Source organism: Parasteatoda tepidariorum, chromosome 12 (genome assembly GCF_982258835.1).
Source record: "Parasteatoda tepidariorum strain Cologne lab strain chromosome 12, Ptep-v5.0, whole genome shotgun sequence".
Taxonomy (NCBI): domain Eukaryota; kingdom Metazoa; phylum Arthropoda; class Arachnida; order Araneae; family Theridiidae; genus Parasteatoda; species Parasteatoda tepidariorum.
The window spans coordinates 39,682,435-39,706,362 of record NC_141766.1 but is presented as its reverse complement, the minus strand read 5'-3'; the positions used below and the strand labels follow the sequence as shown (position 1 = coordinate 39,706,362).

Here is a 23,928-nt window from a genome sequence, read left to right as displayed (position 1 = left end):
AAATTATTGTATTCAATACCTGTATTATAAATGATCGTATTTAATACTGCCTTGATCAATTTGATATCGTATTTTCTCTCATCAGTGTTGGAAATAATGCAAAACAAAACATAATGTATACTTAAAATAAAAACTTCGCTTGACTTTACTACGATGAAAAAAGATAACGAGAACACCATGAGAAATGTTTCAAATTATCGTATTGAGCGTTTATGAATATAAAAACTATCAATTATAAAAGACCGGCCAGTTTTTTTTTTTTTTTTTTTTTTTTTTTTTTTTGCTGTGTCAATGAATTAGAGTGATTGAATATTCATTTTAGAGTAATTTTTTTGTTCAAGTGTTAATAATAACTTGAATAAAATGCTATTTATGAAATAATTTAGAAGTATTTAAAAATTAGCCTCTTATTTTAACAAAAATTAGTAATAATTCTTAAAGTAATTATTTTCTCTTAATGCACTGTGAAAAATTCCGGATAAAATTCCGTTAAAAAGTATTATAGGTAAATTTATACCTTAATTTTAGCTGCACTATTTATTTAATTACAGTGATTCTGGAAATATTAATGTAAAAATTACGATATAGCAGGTGTTTTGCTCCGTAAAAATTTACGGTAAAATTTATTGTCACCCTGAGTTAATAGTGAATTAATTTGGAATAATTAACTGAGTGAATTATTTGGAACAGTGAGTATAAATATTGTTTTTCATATATTTAATTTATCTAGCATTACGTATCAGATTTTTCTTTCTAATTTGATTTGATTTGTTTTTAACGACAATTGAATTTGATTGTTCTGCTCTAACTGAATAAAATAAACCGCTTTCAAGAAGATCGTGGTCACTGCATATTAAAATCATATTATTAGGTTTTATTTTAATACCATTATATTTTATAATTCTGGTAAAATTACTATTTTGTATGGTAATGACATTTCTGGTAAAAAAAACAAAAAAGCATAATTTTAGTAATAAAACCAAAATATACAGTATTTAAACCATTCATTTGGTAATTTTTCAATTCATATGGAAACGGCTTACTGGAAATTCTGGTTTTCAAAATTATATTTCTTACAGCATCTCATTCAGTAAAAAGTACAAAACTGAAAGTAAATTTAACCGAATATATGGTTGCATTGCTCAAAGGTATCAATGATAAAATTTCAAATTATATCAAATTTTATCACATACATATTATAAAACCATATTTTATAGCTAATCTCACCAATATCATTACCGAAGCACTTCAGAAAAAATTACCTAGCTTTTGGGTTTTTCCATAGAACTAGGAACACGGTAAATTTTTCTATATTCTGGTAGTTTTTACCATACTTTCTTTTCTCAGCATCAAAGTATATTAGTGGTAAGCCCGTTGACCCTTTGTTATGTCTCTTGACATAAGTTGTATAAACATTTTAACTTGTTTATTTAATGATTTAGCTGGATAATTTAGCTGTTTAAATTTTTGGCTTAAATAAAATGGGATTTTATTTTTTATTTATTTTTTATAAATAATAATTTTCTGAGTTTTAGTTTTGAAAAATGTCATTTCCTTACCTTATCTTGTAACAGGCATGACATTGTTTACAATAATTTCCTTCAAAAATTTAAATTTAGTTACTATTAATAATATTAAAGTCATGTGCATGGTATCTTTCTCTACATTACGTAAAAGTATTAGAAACTATGATAACGGGCACAGCAAATTTTTACCGTATCAACTAAACAAAATCATATCATTAAAAAAAATAAAATAGAAGAAAAAATTGTTTGAAGAGCATTGAAGTAGCACAACTAAAGTCTAAGTGATTAATTACTCTTTTTAAAAGAAAACTACATATTCGAAAGGAGATTTTTTTTTATTTCCAATAAATATTAAAAATAATCCATTTATAACCCAAAATATGCTTATTTGAATCAAAAATAATGTGATAAATTTCTTTAAAGTCAAATAGGGAGCTATAAGATAGCACTTATAATTCAGACATAAAATTGGTAACAATTTTAATAAGATGTTTTTAGGTCACCTCATTGCAAAGAAGCTGGCATGTTTAAGTTTCAAAAAAACAAAGAAGAAGAGATTTTTTTTCTAATGTATAACAATAATTTCGTTATAAGAGCATTTCAAGGTGACCTCAAATAATGCATAAAAACTAGCAATTTTGAATTCAAAGAAATGGAAGAAATTTTTCTTTCTTAATTTATACGAATGATTTTATTTAAGCTGTAACTATCATGTTTTTTCTGGTTGACAAACGATAAACTACATTTTTGCATAACTTATTTATTTCTAAACGCGTCGAGTTAAAATCTAAAAGCAAGATTTTGATACTTTGAACTTAAGGGATTTTGAAGTATTTTTCATCAGTAAATTTCAACCGATACAATTCTTTACGATTGATTTTTAAAATTTTTGTTTCAAATTTCATGAACACAGAATCATGAATAATTTTTTTTAAAAATTACAAGAGCATTTTTTTTTAAATTTATTAATGTTTCGGAGATTATAAAATCTAAACAATAATTGTAAAAAAAAAAACGATCATAAATAACTGAACAGTTTGCTGTTGCTTGTTGTGTTGTTAATATGCTGATGACAAACACTGCACTATCTCCTTAAACATAAAATGAAGAATTATTCAATGTAAAAAAATTAATTCTTTTATGCAATGCAATTGAATTTATTTGAAATATTTCGAAAATAATTATTTAATGCTTAATTATGATATGCTTGAGAGAAATTTTCGTTACTATTTTTAAACATGAGTATTAGTTTCTAAGATTCTTCGAAGCACTTAATGAATTGAATTTACATCATTAGAGCTTATCAAAACTTATTACGAATCAAAGGATGGTTATTAATTTTTATGATTATATAAGTTCATTATTGGAATAAAAAATATGTTAAAACGAGATGCATAATTGCATAATAGATAAGTAATAAAAATATTTAATAAAATGATAGAAATAAATAATAGACTAATAAAAATAATTAGCAATATATTTCTTTATGAAAATAATTAATAGAATAATAAGAATATAATCGAAAGTCAGATAAATAATTGTTTAGAGAAACTGTGTGATTTAACTTTAGTTGTTAAAATTAACAGAATAATTTACAAATATCAAGTATTAAGATCTTGAAATAATGTAGAATATTATAATTAAAATAATGTATAATTTTTAATAATAATAATAAATTATGTTATAATTAAAAATTAACAGTTAATAAAAGTAAAATTATCACTTATCGAAATTAAAAATTAACAGTTATTAAAATCAAGGAAATAGAATTAATACAAATATCAAATATAAAATTTTTTAAAAGAATAAGAATAATTAACACGAGTAGATAAACTGTATACATTACTAAATATATTTCGATGAAAAAAATTTAAATAATGATAATAATAAAATATCAAATAATTTTAAAGCAAAATCTAATACAAACTACTCTTACAAAAATAAAATTTCCAACGAAAATTTTTTAAGCAATTAACAAATAAGTGAATAATTAACACGATTAGAAAATCAACTAAAAGGAATCACATAAACTTATATTAAGGAAAGATTTGCTCGATAATATCGATTAAACAAGGAAAACGGGTCTCGCCCTTTACACTACAAAAAGGGCACAAAAACCCCTGATCATTCGGTATAGAATAGAATACTCTTGAAAAAGCTCCCCTCCCCTCTCGATTATCGTTTACTTTTACCCATTTTACCCTCAAATTACTTTCACCATGTTCCTCCCCAGACCATACAGCATCTGCACGTGCCACCTGTCTCTCATTTCTCTCCCCATATATCTACCCCTATACCAAAGTCAAACAAACCACTTCAAGCTTCATTGAACGATTAACGCTTGAGTGTATCCATATAGTGATAATCCTCTCGATACTGCCCACAAATGATATGGGACAGAATTTTTTTTGACACTTTGGTAATTGAGTCCAGTGCACAGAATAAAACACGGAACACCTTAATAACTCTTAATCTAATAATCAGATTTTTACGTTCTGAAAAGGTTATTTTAATGGTTCCAAATACTAACCTTAAATGTGTTAATTATTTAGTGCAGACGATGTTTTAAACTATAAAATTAAACACAAAGAATTTTTTTTTTCTTTTTTGAATAAACTGAGTGCAGTGTTCAAAATAAAACTCAGAACACCTTAATTACTTTTGATCTAATAATCGAATTTTGACGTTCTAAAAAATTATCTTAGAGGTTCAAAATACTAACCTTAAATATGCTAATTATTAAGTACGGATGATATTTTAAGTTAATAAAAATTTAGACACGAAAACATATTTTTTCTGAATGAACCTATGTTTTTTCGACGGATTTGGATTCTTGAATTTTTAATTATGCATGAATACCTTATGCACTTTTTAATTAATCACGCAAAAAATTCTTGTAAAATTACCGTACTGCATAATAATGACATTTCTGATTATAAGGCAAAAATACAAAAAACAGCGTAATTTTTTAATTAATAAACTGAAATACATGATATTTAAACTACATATTTATCATTCTGAGTTTAAGTCAGATAAATTATTATTAATAATAATTTTAAAAAAACCTCTACAATTTCTGAAATGTTATATCATGCAGAATGGTTCATATATAATACAAGCTGAATCACATATGAAACAAAACGTATCATATTATTTTCAGGACATAAGGGTTCAAATGGGTAACATATTAAATAGTAAAATTTGAATTATATTATGCCACAATATACTCCAAAATTTTTAGCACTGCATTGAATTTTCTTTAAATATTTGAAGCCTTGAATAAAATAATAAAATATCAAGAGGTGCCAAATAATTTGCATGGCATTCTGGTTCAACTGGTTACCATAATAAAACTGCATCCAATTTAAACTATATTATGGTACAATACACTCTAAAATTTCAAACAGTGCATCGAAATCAAATTATTTGAAAATATTTGCAGCCAAATTTCATTAACGTAAGAATTAGTTAAACTTAAAGTTTCATTTGACTGATCTAACCATAAAAAAATATTGATAACAAAGAAACGAAATGTTAATTACATAACCGGCTGTTTGCATGGCTAGTTTAATCACAAGATAATATTTAATTAATGAAGGATAAATTTAGTACTGAAAATCTGTAAAAATTAAGGATAAGTCTGGTCTATTTAAAAAGAATTTCCTTTCCCCGTAAATTTATATGAGAGTAGAGTTTTCAGAAAAATTACCTTTATTTAATTTTTATTTACTTAGTTACGAGTTTCAACTTCGTGTTATTGTACGTCTATCATCGTATTATTGTATCGTTATGCATCGTATTATTGTAACGTTTATTGCACAGTTTCAAAGATGAATAATGTAAAATTATTTTGAACAAATTTACATTTTATAATTTGTGATTTATATAAAAATGTTACAATTTAACTAAGCAAATCGAAAATTTATGTCTCAACAACCACGTAATATGTCTCTTTTTTATGTTGTAAAGTAATAAAAGTATACAATTTTTAACCAAGAAGGCAACCCTGATTTTACAAACTGATTAATATATAAAAAAGGTAATTTATTTACTTATTCATTTATTTTTTTGCTAGCCCAAAATTTCTTAATTTTTATCAAATATTCAGATCTGAAATATGATTTGTAAAATTTATTTGTTAAAACACTGAAAACAATATTTTACTATAATATTGTTACAGTCATTATGAATTTCATACAGTAGTTCAAATATATCAATGATATCAATGATTCTTTAAATTTATATTTAAATCAAACATCAAAGCTCTTTGAATAATATAAGGTTGCGTTACGTATTTAATTTTCCGTTAAAAAAAATATTCTCTTATACGTTGTTGAAAAAATAAATCATTTTTTAAAAGACCGTATCAGACACTCCGTTTCAAATTTCTGTGTAATTGATATGGCGAAGAAGCTCAATTTAAAATATTTTGAATGGAAAAACTATGTACGATAAAACGGTATGCAACTTTAAACCAAGTGATTAAATCATATTTACTTTCAAACTGAACAATAATTTCTCAGAATCAAGTTCACAGAAGACTAAATTGTTTAATGATATGGTTTATTTTGGCATCATATTAAAACTGGAAATAATTTGAACGATATTATGGTTCAAATTCGTAACATTGTAGGTCACTCACATAAAATAATTTGAGAGCAAAACTTTAGTAACGTAAAAATTATTTAAGTATAAACGGTTTTTTTATAACTGATTTAATATTTATTGAGCTTGCTAATATTTATTAATATTAGTAAAAACTGTATATTAACTGTTTTTGTCATCAATATGACGAAATTTCTTAACTTTTTATCCAAAATATTTAAAACTAAAGTTTTATTTAAAATATAATATAATATTAAATTAAATCTATAAATATTTATCTCTAATATTAAAAATATACAATTAAATCTATAATGCTATTAAAATAACTCTATGAAATAACAGTATTTTGTAATAATGTGATGTAGTCTTTGAAAATTTCATAAAATAACTCAAATAAATCGGTGATTTTGAATTCTATTTAAATTTAAATCAAACATCAAAGCTCTTTGAATAATATAAGGATGCGTTACATATTTAATATTCCGTAAGAAAATATTCTCTCATACGGTTGTTGACAGAATAAATCATTTTTGAAAAGATCAAATTTAACACTCAATTTCAAATTTTCATGAAATTGTTATGACAAAGGAGCTCAATTTAAAATATTGTGAAGGGAAACACCATATTTTGGCTTGAAGGCCTTCTTATATCTGAAAACCAACTAAAGAGCTTAAATATATTCGAAAAAGAGATATAGCAAAGAGCCGATAGGTTCTGAGTGACGATAAAAGACAATTTTGTTGGCAACCGAGTGCTCAGCGAGAAAGCTTATGAAAAATTCAACTATGAATGGTTTGGGAACATATGAAGATTCTCTCTTTTTCCAAAACGATCACTTTCAAGTCATCTGCAAGGGTTCGAAGAATCAGCACATGTTCGGAAAGAACATTTTAAAACGACTATATATATTCTGAAAAAAGCAAGAAAGTTATTCCACCCTTTTAGCATTCAAATATTTTAAGGGATTTCTGAACCCACAAAACCACGATACTTATTTGAATATGCAAGGAAAAAATCTATGAGATTTTGAAAGTAGAAAATTGAACTATAAATATAAAATAGCTCTTCCTATTGCAAGGATTGTATCAAGCAATACTATTAAAAGTTTTATAGTTATTCATTGCAAAATAGCTATTTTTTAAAAGACTATAATTTTTTCTGAAGTGATTTAATGAAATTTTCCATTCATCGGGAATTATTATATCCAATAAAATGCAGTTTGATATATATAAAACTCATCAGACTGGAATTGATACAAACATGTATTTTATTGGACACGCTAATACATTTTAGCTAATTATTGATAGTTTCAAACAGTTATTAAAAAAAATACCTTTTTCCCCCATTTAATACTATTTAAAGTTTCATATTAAATTTTAAAATAGCACTGAAAAAAAGTATGATCAAAACTATCAAAATATAGTAAAACTTACCGTATTTCTCGCTCTATTGAAGCACCAAAAAACTCGGTAATTTTTACCGAAGCGGTTTTGATAATAATTTTGATAAAATTAACAATAAAATATAGTTTTTATAAAGGATAAAATTTAGCAAATGTAGTCAAATTTGGTAATCTTATCATGATACCTTAGATCAGAGCATAAAAGCCATTTATTCAGTTAAATTTAGTTTTCAGTTCTATTTTTTTTTACTAAATGTATGGCAATAAGAACTGTGATTTTGAAAACCAGAATTATTGCATAATTATTGGATCTAATGTATTGAATATAATAATATATTTTAAGTTAATTACTGTTTAATAGTTTTTGATAAAAAATATTAAATGCAGGCAAAAATTGTATCATATAATACTATTAAAATTTTCACAACAAATGTAAAATAGCTATTCATAATAGATTGTAGTTTACTTAATATCGTTCATATAAGATTTAAGGAGATTTACTTTCTTCATTGCTCTCTATACTTGTGATGAGTATTAAATTATATTTTGTTTGATGCAGCAGTACAATTTTACTTATTTACTTTTTCCAAGAACAATTATTAAATATAATATAGCTCTTGTAATGTCAAGGATTTAATCGGACAATAGTATAAAAAGTTTCGTTACAAATCCTAAAGCAACTATTCATTTGAGAACTGTAGCTTGTTTAGAATGTTGTTATGTAACTTAAAGAAGATAGCAGTTTTAAAAGTTTTATACTCAAGTTGAGGAGCATGGAACTCCATTTTATTTCATACAATAATTTCCTGATTATTACATGAAATTTTAGTTCATACATTTAATTCGTACATTTTACAGCAATAATAATTTTTTAGTCATTAATGATTCAGTTCAATTTCTGAGAACAATTAATAATGTCTTCTCAATTCTTTTAAAAACGAATCGTGAATATATAAAAAAATAAAATGTTCAATTTAATTTTGCTGAGATTTCATAATTCAACTTATTATAACCAAAAGCACCTCTTATAAATGATAATACATAATTTTATAGTCAAGATAAGATATTACTTGATTAGATATAATTATATAGCTTGATTGAAATGTTAGGTAAGGAGTTACAGTAAATTTTATCACGGTTAACTAGTCAAAAATGTAAAAGATAATTAATACATTAAAATAAAATTAATTTTTTAGCGGATCCTTAGAACACACTCTAAGCAAATAAGTTCCACGTTGAAAAAAATATTAGTATCCATAATATGGGGCAAAATTGCATCAACCTTATTAAGGGGTTAAATTAAGCAATATTTTAATTTAATTTTAATAATTGTACAATGTATTAAAGTTTTAGAAATCTAATAATATGGTTCAAATTAGCACTATATGAAGGTTGCAAAGATTTTAGAGAGAAAATATGGTTCAAGGTGTCCCAAAATGTCTAACAGAGTAAAATTATAATTTTTTATGAGTTTAAATAACTAAAATCTATTTTTATAGGATCCAATTTAATTTAATAGAATATTAAATTTTTGAGTAAATAATATTTTGAATAGCATTATTCATGCCATTGTGGTGTTTACAAAAATAAGAAGAAAAAACTGCTTGAGTGAAAATTTTCTTTAAAAATTTTTGACACAATTTATTTTTATTCAAAAATATATTACGATATTAGCTTTCTAAAAATATGTCCTAAATTTTAGGAGATTCAAATAATACCTAATCTATATAGCATATAATTTTATTGAGCAAAAAATATTTCAGTAACTTAAAGCCATTGTAATAATTAAAAAATAGTATTATTTCATTGTTTTGAAGAAAATAAAAATTTAAAAAAAAATAAGAATTGTACAAAGGAATACGAATAGCTACAGAGAATGAAAACTCTTTATAATTTTTACACACACAGTTTCTGAAATTATACATTTTTCATTAGAGAAACTATTGTTTATTAATTTGAAAAACTTTTCGAATCGCATTATTCTACTCAATTATTTATTAAATTTAAGCAGATCAAAAATATTAACAAATTTACCGATGAAAGTTTATGAAGGACCAAGCTTATAGATTTTTCTTCTTTTTTCTTCATGAATGATTAAAGCAGTCTACAAGTTTTAGTAAAGTTAAATAAGTTAGAATAACATATATTTTCTTTACAAAAAACTTGTTTATTGTCTTCAATAAGAATTTTCGTTGAAATTATAATACTTTACCAAGTATATCAATAATCTTCATGATCTGTTTAAACTTCTTGATTGAGTTTCAAATTTCCAATAAAAATTTGTGTTAAAAGTAAGTTGTAAACAAAAATGCTAGATTTAGTTATGTTACCATTATATTTAGTTCCATTATGTTAGGTTAAAAAAATTAATTAATAGATTTATCAATAAAAGTTTATGTAATCAAAGTTTATAGATTTTCTTTTTTTTAAGAAAGGTTAAAGCTGTTTAGAAAATTTAGTACAGTTAAAGGAGTTGGGAAAATATGAATTTTCTTAGCAAAAAACAAAACCAATAAGAATTCTTTTTAAGAACTTCCTCTTAAATTTGTGTTAAAAGTAAGTTGTAAACAAGAATGTCAGATTTAGTTATGTTATCATTATATTTAGCTCTATTATGCTAAGATTTTGCGTAAGTTATGTTTAATTATTTTATTTCATTTTTATTTTTTTAAGTTATATTTAATTTCAGTAGAGAGAGATCATTTACGAAATAATGTATTTCCTGACATAAAACGGTAACAAAATTGCCCCGAGAAAAATATGATCAAAATTACCAGAATATGGTAAAATTTCTGGCTTTATGAGATCACCAATTAGCTTAGTAATTTTTACGAAGGGCATTGGTACTGATTTTGGAAAAATTAACAATAAAATACAGTTTTATAACATGTGATAAACTTGGTAAATGCGGTAAAATTTGGTAATTGTGTCATGATGCCTTGGAGCAGGACATAAAAAGCATTTACTTGGTTAAATTTATTGTTCCGTTTTCTATTTTTGATTAAATATGTGGTAATGTGTGGTGTTTTGAAAATCATATGAGTGATATTTCTGAAAACCAGAATATTCGATAAAACATAGTTTTTTTTTTCCTTGTTTTTTATTTTTTTTTTTTTTTTATTTATTTATTTTTTTTTTTTAAACCAGAAATGTCATTACTATTCCGAACAGTAATTTTTCCGGAATTCTTTTCCTCCGCGTGCCATGAGTTATGCATTGTTTCCGAAATTTTAATACTTTAACGTATTAATTAATAATTTCCCTTCTCAATTTAAGCTTTTTAATAATTTTTTTAAGTCATGAATTTTGTTTTAAATTTTTATTAAGTTGAGTTGTAAATTACATTATTAGGTTTAGAGGTTTAATTGCATAACCGTAGCACTAATTGCTAGTATTATAAGTTTTAATTTCATAATTTAGCTAAATTTTAGCTAGATTAGTTATTTTAAGTTTTTTTTTTACCTTCATAAAGGGTTAAAAAATTATAGATAAACGATATCATCTGTGATTGTACGTTTCTTAAATGAAATTTTTAACAAAATTTTAATTATACAATTTTCCGTAAGATTTATATCGGAAATTATAATACTATACTGAATAGTTTAGTAATTTTCATGCTCTGTTTAAGGTTTTTGATAAAATTACAAATTTCGGTTTCCATTTGTATCAAAGTAAGTTGTAAACAATGATGTAAGGCTTAGTTATATTATCATGATATTTATTATACTTGTATCATTATATTATTTATTTTGGTTTTAGTTTTAGTAGATATACTTGCTTATTTTTAATTATTATTAGCGGATAAAAATTTTTAATAAAGTGTGATTATTAGGTATTATATTTTGTTGTTTCTAATGCCACTTGCCAATGCTAACAAGCTTGCTTGGTGAAACCAACCGAATTTAAGGTAAACGGTGCGTTTCTTGTTTTTCTGTGGCTCCATCTATAGCTAAGAATACGACTTCAGCCACACATACGTCACATCCCGTTTGTAGGGAGGACCAATTCGTTCATTCATCCACAGATCGTAATTTTGACCTGTACCAGAGAACGATCAATCACCAATTCAGTACCCCTAGAGGTATTGATTTGTTATGGGAACATGGAGGACTTTGCGATCCATCAGGTTTATTGTGCACCTGTCACCACTCACTAAATGGGAAGTCTTCGGTCGGCAGGGATCGAACTCACGACCTTTGATCATGGGCCCAACACCCTACCAACTTGGCTATCCCGGCCCATTAACGGATATATATATTTAATAAGCAGAAAACTTACTGAAATTGCGATAAATTATACAAATTTCATTAGGGATTATCTCAGGAATTATATTACTTTATGAATAATTTAATAATTCTCATGTCCTGCTCAAGCTGTTTAGTTAAGTTATGCATTTCTTTTGAAAATTGTATTAACAGTAAATTGTGTGCAACAATATTAAATTTAGATTAGCATCAATAACAGCAAATTTCTTTGACTGAGAGGGGAAATGTAATGAAAACTTAAAAGCAATTTCTGTTATTTTTTTAATATTTTCGTATGAATCATAATAAATTTTCCATGCTGAACGATTAAATTTTATAATTAGCTTAAGTACAGTTGAATTAACGGGCTAAAGATTATGTATGAATGCTTATATTGAAAATTTAACTGCTTATTGCCCTTTTTTTTATCTTAAACATCAATTTACAATCTAATGATATGATTCATGTTAAGACTTTTCACTGTTATCAATATTTATGCCTTATGTATATCTCCATCATTACTACTATTTTCTATTAAAATAGCAAATTGCTTCTATTAAAAGGTAAAATATAATAAAAATAACAGAAAACCGTTTTAATAATTGTATTAAAGTTTACGCGTGAAACATAACGTACTACTATATGTTCGCCTAGGAAAAAATTTGGTCTTGAATGATTAAGTATAATCTTAAGTATCGTTTTCTTTATTGTCTAAGTATTCAATTTAAAAGGATACTAGTAAGTTACTTATTTTTAAAGGTAAAATGCACATTTCATTATTTTCATTTTATTTTAAACGTCATTTAACAATCTAAAATTTTGGTTCATGTTTTTACTTTTTTACTTATAGTTTCTAGTTTTAGAATAAAAGAATTATTGCCTCATAAATTAATTTAATTATAAACACTTAAGCGAGCCTGTTAATTTTAAATTTTTTATTACTGTATTATTATGCAAGCCAAACAAAAAGTTTAATTAAAAACTTTACTTAGCTTGTAAAACACAATTACTTAATCTTTTTAAAAAAAATCCCACAATGACGAAGTTTCTGTTAGGATTTTTCTTTTATCTTTATAGCCTTAAGCTCCGACAGTAACTAACTTAAGTCCTTTCTTTTTTAATTTTCTTTGTATTTTGAAACCGACACCTTAAGAAATGAATTCCGATAGGGTTTAATTTAAATATTGTACTAGTTGTTCAACAATAAAACTAAAGCATATTTGACTTTCTATGGCATTACTTTTCCTCTATTTCTTTTAATAATTACTCAGCTTTATCAAACTAAAGCAATCTTAATTTTAACATTTTAGAATTTTATCTAAATTGACCTTAAATTTTAATTGATTATAATATAAAATAACTGTGTAATTTTAAAGCCGTATAATCGTACTTTTAGAATTTTTATTTTCAATTTAGAATTATTAAATTCCCTCTCTATGCGTTTTTTGATCTCCGAAATTATATTTATGGTGTTGTCAGCAAATATTATTGCGCAGATCGCTTATGGATTTCAATTTTTAATTCTGAAAATTTAGCTTATAAATCTTAATAAATAAATTTTTGCTCAGCAAAACTTTTTTTTTAGTTCTTTTTTTTAAGTTTTTTTTTTTTTTCATTTTGTATGGAATCATTTATTTCATATTTTTTATGCTAATTACTCAACTTTATCAAGAAATTGTACATAACTTAATTTTATCAATAAAGAAATATTAATATTATAAAAAGAATATTAATATTATAAAAAGAATATTAATATTCAAGTTCAATAAGAATTAATTTTAAAATCCGCATTAAAAGATAGTTTTTACTGACTAGAATATAAAATAAGTTTTATAGAAGCAAGCGCGATAGTACTTGGAATTATTCGAAACTTTCTACGCGAAATTTCAGAAATCATGTCTCAATGTTATTTTTAAATTTTATTAGATCACTTATAAATTTTTATTACATAATACGAAATTTATATTACTAATGGCAAAAAAAATATTTTTTGTAAGTGCCGCTTACATTGTTTTTTTGCTCCTTTCCTTTTTTTTTTTTTTTTTTTTTTAAAGTCATATAAATTTTTACTAGTTCAATATGAACTATCAGTATTGTTTAATAATCATCCAAAATGTCACAAACCTGATGTATATACCATTAAAAATAACACGGTTAAAAAATTTGCTCTATTTTGGGATGTTTTAAATTAGTATATACACTAAAAAATCTACGGATGAAATTACGGTATAAAGTATCAGCACTTAGAGTATTAGCACTTTATCGTCCGTAAAATCCATTTTAACATAAAATCCATTTTTACCAGAAAGTATTATACCATAATTTTTGCAGTAATATTTATTTATTTAAAGTGATTCAGTGATTTTAAGGTAATTATTACAGTAAAAATTACAGTATATCAGAATTTTTGTTCCGTAACTTGTTCCGGTAAAAATGGGATTTTACGGTAAAAAGTACTTGCATCCTGAGTGACGGTACTTTTTAGCGTAAAATGATGCGGAATTTTTTACAATGTATTGCTTGTGTAAATTATTAACTCTCAGAGAAAAGCGATGCAAATTTTGATCATAATATTGAGCTTATTTGCTGCAATCTTAATAATGTGTAAAATTAAGCAATGCTTCTGTTCAAGTTCAACTAAAATATCGCTCCAGAATTCGTTTGCCATCGTTTTAAAGACAAAACTTTCTGGAAAATATTTCCTTACAGCATTCAACTATGTAGTTTAAAAGTTGAATATGTTCTTAAATCATTATTAATTTTGACCTTTCTTTACTAAAATTTTATAAATCAAAAATTGTGATTATCATTTTCTTTTTAATATTTAAAAACATCGGTTTTGATTTTAAAAACGATTAAATGATGCATGAGCGATTAAAGGAATGATCAAATACTTTTTAAAAAAATTAAAGGATTAAATACTTACATCAATAAATAAATTATTGGAATTAATCTAATAAAGAATTAAACAAACAAATGGCATATAAAAGAAAAAGAAACCAAACATATATCTTCGAAGGAAAATTCTATCATTTTGAATAGCTTCTTTACTTTAAGTACTGAAATACAAAAAAAATTAATGAAATATGTTTATTTTTCCTTATTTATTTAATCGTTTGCTGTTATTTTCAGCGACGAGTGCCGGGAGTCATAAAAACATAGGTTTTGATTCTAAAAACGATTAAATGATGTAAGAACGATTAAATGAATTCTTTTGAAAAATTAAAGAACTAAATACATACATCAATAAATAAATTATTGAAATAAATCTAATAAAGAATTAAACAAATAAATAACATTGAAAAGAAAAAGAAACCAAACATATATCTTCAAAGGAAAATTTTATCATTTTAAATTGGATCTTTATTTTAAGTACTAAAATACGAAAAAATAAATGAAATATGATTATTTTTCCTTATTTATTTAATCGTTTTCAGCTATTTTAAGCTACGATTGCCGGGGGTCATGAATGGAGGAAGGGAAGAAAAAGAACCGACACTTGGGAAACCAATTTCTTACTTAATCTCTATCCCCCAAGTTCAATGATTTCCTTTTTTTTTTTTTTTTTTTGCTTCAATTGTATTTCAATTTCTTTTATTTAAAGTAGAAAATGTTAAAAAAGAAAAAGTAATCTTATTTGTTCAGTAGCAGTTTATATAAGCTGAAATAAGTTAGAAAAATGGATGATTTCGGAAAATTCTGTACCCATTTCATTATGCAGAACTTCAGAATATTCTGCATCAGTTTTATTATGAGGAGATCATAATTTGGGAGAAGAAAAAGGCTACAGTTGAAGTTTAAAAAAAACACCGTTTCCCTGTTCCCCAAGTTGAATAAAGTTTTTTAAATAATCAAATCTTCATTTTTATTATAAGGAATGAATAAAGTTTTTAAAAATGGAGCATGAGATCTTATTCGAGAGATCTTATATTATTATATTATCATGAGAACTTATATTATTTGTTCAGTAACAGTTCACATAAGTTGAAATAAGTTTAAAAAAACTTCGGATTTTTGATTTTAGTAAATTTTGTACCGATATCAGTATGGGAAACTTCGGAATATTCAATATTTTTTTTTTTTTTTTATGATGAAGTCATAACTAGAAGATGGTTGCTGCTCACCGTTTAATTTTTTTTTTTTTTTTTTTTTTTTTTTTAATATATATATATATTTTTTTTTAAAGACGTATTTTTGTTTCTTAAGTTGAATAAGGCTTTTTGAATCAGATTATTTCCTAGTATCATATCCTTTTTTTTTAAATCCTTATTTTTATTCTAATAATTAAATAAAATTTAAAACAAAAATCGAACATGAGACCTTATTTGCTCAGTAACTTATAAGTTCGTGCAAGCTAAAATAAGTTTTTTAAAAAAATTTTTGAATTTTTGATTTCAAAAAATTCTGTTTCAATTTCATTATGGGGAACCTCAGAAAGGTTATATTATGAAGAGGTCATAATTTAGGAAAGTAGACTGCTGCTGTTTGAAGTTAAAAAAACCACATTCTTACATTATCCCAACTCCCCAAGTAGAATAAAGTTTCCTGAATCAATCACACATCTTTATTTTCATTCTAGTTATTAAATAAAATTTTAAAAAATTAAAACACGAAATTTTATTTGTTCACTAACAGTACATATAAGTTGAAATATGTTAAAACAATTGTTGAACTTTTGATTTTGGGATGTTTTTTTTTTCTTTTGAACTTAATAAAGTTCCACTGCAACCTCATGTTTTGTCACCTTTTCTTCCTTTCTGTTTTTTTTTTTTTTTTTTTTTTTTTTTTTTGTACTTTCATTTCCACGCTAGGTATAGTTTCTGGTTACGCGAGATACGGTAAAAAGTACCAGCACTCAGGGTACTGCAATTTTTTATAGTATAATCCATTTTAACCGGAATATGTTACGAAACAAAAAATCTGATACACCGTAATTTTTACATTAATAATTACAATAAAATCACTGAATCACTCAAACTAAATAAATAGTACTGTAAAAATTAACGTACAATATTTTATGATAAAAATAGATTTTACGGTAAAATAAATTTTACGGATAATGCATCCAATATGCCGGTACGTTATTCCGTAATTTGATCAGGAACTTTTGTACAGTGGGTAACTCAAAATAAATACACAAAAATACTTTAATAATGGAATTACTAAACGGATTAACAACTATTCTTACTTTTACTTTCATATTTCAACATATTTTCAAATTATTACTTTCATGTTATAACTTTCATATTTTTTCATTACATTCCAGAAAAATATTCTGTGTAAGAAATTCCAGATCACGTTACGGAGTAAGGTATCGAAACTTTGAGAGCGCCATCCGTAAAATCCATTTTTACCGTGAAATATCATACCGTTATTTTTACAGTAATATTTATTTAATTAGAGTGATTCAGTGATTTTACGGCAATTATTACTGTAAAAATTACGGTGTAACAGATTTTTTTGCTCCGTAACATTTTTCGGTAAAAATGGATTTTACGGTAATAAGTATCAACACCCTGAGTGCCGGTGCTTTTTACCGTAATTTGATGCGGAATTTTTTACAGTCTATAAGGAAAAGAAATAATGGGGAAAAAACTGAAATGTAAAATAAAATAAATAAATAAATTTCATGTATTTTTTTTAATTTTTGAGTAAATATACAAAGCTGGCTTTTCGTATTTAAATTGAACGTTTTATAATGTAAACTTAAATTAAAGCGTTATTCCAAAATTTTAAATTGAATTATTCATGATATGACGTGAATTATTTTAACTAGTTACTAAAGATTTTGTGAATTATACCAACCAAAGATTTATGAAATTATGGTTCATTCCAATGTAAATAGTAATTTATGGTATGTTAAACTAGTTATTCGCATTATTGGTGGTAAAAGACTTATTCTATTGATTAGGTTTGTTTATGGTAGAATGAAGATTTACTTACCTAATGTGGCATCTTGTACAGAAGAATTCGCATGGGCCCAGGGAAACCATGGAGTAGGTTTTCTATTTAAATGTCCGCTTAGAGGACCTACCGGTAAAAATGCGGGAGGTCTTAGAACAGGTAACTGAGAGTCTAAGTACAGCCTAGTTACAGGATTTTGTGTCTGTAGTTGTGGTTCCTCATAAAAAGGAGATCTTCTTTTTGGATCACTTCGACTTAGAATACTAACAATCGAAAAAGGGTTCCTCGCTATACAAGGGGTGGACTGTGGTGAAGAAGATGTCTGTAATGAACTGTCTGTAGAAGGTGTCGGAGATATTTTGCCTCTCGACAAATCTTTCGACATCTCAGGTGGTTGCAAAATATATTTTCTTCTCACTTTATAAAACTTTTGAAAGCATAATTGCTTAGTTTTTTCGCTCAACTACAAATCTCTGAATTTATTAATTTCTCGAAAAAATACGGGTCGACGTCATTTTCTTTTCATATTTTTTTTCCTTTGCAATTTATTTCAAGGACACTTTTTTTTTTTTGGAAAAAGAATCAGCAAAATAAGCGACGCGCGATCAGTTTAGATGAGGGACAAATACTGAACAAAATTACAAAGCCATTTTTGAGCAGGTGTATCTTTCAACGGAACGAAGGACTGACTTGTAGAGATCTATAGCTATTGGTCAGATCTTCAAAGTAGCTGTGTGCTGCATTGGATGAAAAGAGTGATGACACGCCCATAAGCGAGTGGGATTGGAAAAGAGTGAAAGTGACGTCAGCAAGCGTGCAGGTAGCAAAGAGTGAGGCCGATTCTCATAAATGCTGTTTCAAAGGGGAATCCCAAAACAGCGATTCGTAGTATGACCCCCTTATTCAATCATGCATTATGTCTACGACATAGAATTATTTTCCCTAGAAAGATTATTTTTTTCCCTTTTCTGCTTTATTCCCGCTACTGTTTCTATAGCTGGCGCAGATAACTTCAGTTTGCGCCAAACGTTTTAGTTTGAAACAATGATACGCGTGTTTTTCTATGTCATTGAGGAATCATGCGTTTTAAAAGTTTTGTTTTCAAACTTTCGCTCAGAATTTGATTAATTATTTACGTATTGTCAAAATATTTTTCTAAATTAGGGAATTAGTAGATATGATTTTATATGGAGTTGAAGATTATTGTATTTCGTTTGAAGTATTATTTAAAAAAAAAAGTCTTCTTATTATTTTAAGAATAGAAACAAAAAGAAAAAAAAAGTTTATATTATGTTATAATTATATCCATAATTTATCCTTTCATGATAAAACAGTTTTAGCAAGAGAAAATATTCAATGAAATCCTTTTTTCATTTGATTTCACAAATTATTTTTAGTTTAAAAACTCTATCGCGTATTTAATCATTGCTAATTCTTTTGATTCCCTTAGTTTTTTCGGTATTATTTTACTAATGCATGCATCCGTATCATACCATGATTCATATTTTTTTAGATAACTCATGACAAATTATGAATAGAAACAAAAACAAAAAAAAAGGGAAAGAAAATGGATATTATTTTAAAATTGTATCCATCAGTTATTATTTCACGATAAAACAGTTTTAGCTAGAGAAAAAATTTAGTACAATCCTTATTCAATTTAGTTTTACAAATTATTTAGTTTAAAAACTCTGTTGCAAATTTTATCATTGTAAATTCTTTTGATTCTATTAGTTTTTCGATATTAATTCAAAATTTATGCAGAAAAATTATTTCAGAATCATTTAATAATAATAGAAAATTTTTAGTAATATTCTAATTTAATTCACTTTTGAAGACTGCTTTTAGCTTTAAAACTCTATAGCATAGCACCGAGTTTTAAAAATTAACAGCTTTAATTCTTTTAATTTCATCAGTTCTTCGGATTTGTCTTTGATAGTTCATGACGAATTATTTCGAAAATGCTACAAATTGTTTCTTAGTTTGCCTATTTTTAGTTCTGATCATTTATATTTTCAGTAATAGATTAGCCTTTTGACGCAGAATTTCATTAAACTTATTTTTCATACTTTTCATATTATTTTGTATTAATAAAAGTCAAAATAAAGATAAAATATTATATTTTACATTTTACTAATTTATGGTTATTAAATACAGTATGAAACACCGGTGTCTTTTTCTGCGCTAAATTCAAATTTTTCAAAACACGGCTTACTACCAAACAATAATTTTTCAAATTTGTACTTATTTGCAGCTATTTAGATCTAAGAGAAACAGTTATTCGTCATTGAAATTTTTTTATTTACAAAATCAATTTATTATTGATAAATTTTTGAATATTGATGAAAGATTTTTTACAGAGTATCAGCATCGGTAATATCGTGATCATTGTCGAACACAACGTCGTGTGTATATTAGATTACAATAATATTCGATAATACTAAATTTGACAAAGAAATAATTTTGCACAATCAAGCCCTGTACTAAGAGTGTTGTGAATTTGAAAGGTATTATCTTTTGAAACTCTCCAAACTTTTTAACAACATGCGAATATAGTATGCATATATATATTATTTCTTTGCTAATTAACCTATTATTTATTTATCTGAATTAAAATTACCAAATTGCATTATCTAAATATTCTTTCCTTCATAACAATTGTCAATCTTAACGGAAAAGAGAAAGTTTTATTAAACTTCTAATTCTCTCTCTGTAATTCGAAATTTTTGACCATGTTGAGGTTCATATTAGTTGTAACCTCAATAAGGTGGCAAATTAAACCATATGATGGAGCAATTTTATATTTACTCGATTCCAATGTACAACTTGAGAGGTTGCAGAAAAGGCTCAGTATATGTAATTGAGATTTTTCATCTCACATTAACCGAATCGCTAACTTTATTTTCTATCCCTGTAGCAATGTTTTGTAATCAACTTTTCGCTCAAGAGCTTTGAAGCTCGAATTGCATGAACGTAAGAGTAAAGGAAACCGTAACGCTTGCAAAATTTTTATATTACCCAATCAATGTTTAGCTGTAAAAAGTGGTCCATGTAAGAAAAACACCTATAAGGCAAAAGTTATAAACATATTTGTTTACACTCGAAGAAAAAAATGTCTGTTAAAATTATCAAACTAATAAGGACATTCAAGGTAAAAAAAAATGAGAAATAAAAATAAAAAATTTTAAAAAATTATAAACCACAAATCTGGTTAATAAAATCGAAATATACTGTACTTAAACCACTCATTAGATTAAATTTTCGCTCATTTGGTAACGGTTTACCGGAAATTCAAGATTTCAAAATTATAACTCTCATCAACACACATTTAGTAAAAAAATACAAAACTGAAAAGTAAATTTAATCGAAAAAAGGTTTTTATATCATGCTCTAAGGTATCATGATAAAATTACCAAATTTTTGCTCACTTATACTAAATTTTATCACATAATATAATACCTATATTTCATTTTTAAATTTACCAAATTCATTACCAAAGTGCTTCAGTTAAATAAAATAAAAAATAAGAAAATAAAAGAAAAACGAGCCTCAAGGTGTTCCCATTGAGCCAGAAACACGATAAGTTTTACCATATTCTAGTAATTTTGACCATATTTTTTTTTCTCGGGACATGAAGTGTATACATTCTTCTGTGCACCTATCCCTTGAGCTAAAAGAAATATGATTTGACTTATCTTAATATAAATATTCATATTATTAAGGTATTGTGGTAGATAGGACTATCTTGCTTTTAACAAATAAATCCTAATAAATAAAAACTTGCGCAACAACTTTTTTGTTGTTTGAAAAAAATCTACCCTATTTTTAGTAAAATTGCTCTCAGAAATCAGTAAATTAAGTAACGATAATGCAATTAACATTTTAGATAAAGTGACTTATTCGATCTGTTAATTAATATATAAGAGATCGTTCTTAGATTTTTTAAAAAATAGCTTTCTATTCGTTTTTAGACTTTTGAAAAATATTTTTTTAATTATTCTTAAAACAATTTACAGACATTCAAAACCTATTTTTCATCAATTTCAATGCAAATCGACGCAGATTTTTAATTTTCAAAAATAAAACTAATAACATTATTCAAATTGTTTCTTCAAAAATACTAATCACGCAGCTCTGTTGGTGAAAAACATTCTGAAATATTATTCATTAATTCGTCCCATCCAATATATTAAAAATGTTAATGGTTAACTAAAACAATAAACTTGTTCAAAATTTTCCTCACGTTTTTGAAAAAATCTATTCAATAATGAACCATAATATTTATACCTCAAACCACATTACTGTAAAAATTAACTGCAACACTAATAAGTACTATTTTTCCATTTAAGTTGAATTTGTAATCAAGCTCAAGAAAGATAGATTTTTATAATTTTATGTTTTAACTAAACATTGCATTAAGATTGCAATAAATTTGTACCATAATATGCTTAAAAAAGTTCCAAAACTTCTAATACTCTGATATACGTCTCATCTCTGAAAAATTACACTGTTAGAAACTTTAAAGCGCGTATTTGAAAGATATCGTACAAGTTCGCCTTAACCTCTATGTAACTTTAAGTTGAACCATATTATCAATCAGATCATTATTTTATAAACTTGCCCGCATGATACTGTGGTTAATTATAACTGCACTGTAACAAATTCAGCTTCTAACTACGATAAAAAATTCCGGCCCTCGGGTACTTTTGCACTTCTTACCGTGAAATCCATTTTTACCGGAGCATGTTGCAGAGCAAAGAAATCTGATATGCCGCACCTTTTACTGTAATAATTTACTTAAAATTACTGAACCACTCTAATTAAATAAATATTACTGTGAAAATTGCGGCTTAATATTTTACCATAAAAATTGATTTATTGTAAACGAATTTTACGGTTAATGGACCCAAAGTGCCGGTACTTAATACCGTAATTTGATTCGAATTTTTTTTTTTCCTGTGTGGAAACACATGTTAATTTATTAACTCAATAAGACTGCAGTAACTATTCACGATAGCATGGTTCGAGATACTGATATGATGGTTCAACATTCAATCAGTTTATTTATTTATTTTGAGCAAGAAGAGGGTGCACGTGAACGCATTCTATTTTTTAAAAAAGAAAAGAAAAAAAAGAACTTGATTAACGTTCAACGTTAGTGTTGTATTCGATGCATCAAATAGTAGTCGGATCATATTTTTTAAGATCAATGGTCGCAAAAAATATTCAAAAGTTGACTTTATTATGTTAATTCTTTTAGTGAGTTCCGCAAAATTATCCTATTTTCGTTAAAATCAATCAGCCAACATGGAATCCTATTTCTCATTTAACTAATACTATTTCAGACAGCTGTTCGATCCGTCTTTAATTGCTTCAACTACTAATAGCTTTCAATTATTTCATTTTGATATTTAAATAATTATAAGTAAATAGGTGTTATCATCCATGAAATATTTTAATTACTACTCTAGAAAGTTTTAGTTTTAAAGCATTTGTTGTTTTATTTACGTATGATATAATTTATATATTTAAAGTATTTGCAATTTTTGTCCTGTATAGTCAATGCGTGCGCACTTTTCATCGATGTTAAATGTCAAATAAATCAACAAAAGAAGCTGTGTTTGAATTTAAATGTGTTTTATATTTTTAATAAAAATTAATGATTTGAAAAAAAATTATTAAGGTAAAATTATGAAAAGAAATTCTGCATTTAACAGGTACGAAAACTTTAATAAATTTGCAAAAATTAAATAAGTTAATTGAAGCTTTTTTTTAATCAAATAAACAGAAAGATGGATTTCGAATCAGTCTTATTTACATTTTCTAAAAAAAATTCAATTTAAGATTGAAACGATCGTTTTTGAGGAAATCTATTTGGTGTTAAAATGATACTGCAACTTTATGCAAAAATTTGAAGGTTCTTGAGAGTAATAACAATAAATCCCACAGATAGTGAGTGCAAAATATCTGTGTACGCTAGAGGCAGTAGACTATTAACACAGAAGTAGACTATATTAGGTTTTAGAACTAGTTTTTATGTTTGGCATTTCTGAAAATTACTGGAATGTTGAGGCTCTTTTTTCTGTCTAAAAATAGACTCACAAAAAGCATTTAATATTAATATTAACAATACTTTTCATGGAAATCTGTGTGGTGTTAAGCGGATTATAATTCTTTATCAAACCATTTCAAGGTTTATAGGACGCAACAAAATTAACTGAAAAAAAATCAGTTATTTTTTAATCAA

At 25.6% G+C, this 23,928-nt stretch overlaps 1 protein-coding gene across 1 annotated transcript in view; it reads right to left on the bottom strand.

Moving 5' to 3' along the window:
* The window catches only part of LOC107455081 (uncharacterized), a 72,984-nt gene extending 54,669 nt beyond the window's left edge, over positions 1-18,315 (bottom strand). The window contains exon 1 of the mRNA XM_016072504.3: positions 17,721-18,315. Within this exon, the coding sequence (XP_015927990.1) occupies positions 17,721-18,066 (346 nt within the window). The 5' untranslated portion in view covers positions 18,067-18,315. The remainder of the gene's footprint in view (positions 1-17,720) is intronic.
* Between the last annotated feature and the right edge of the window lie 5,613 nt (positions 18,316-23,928).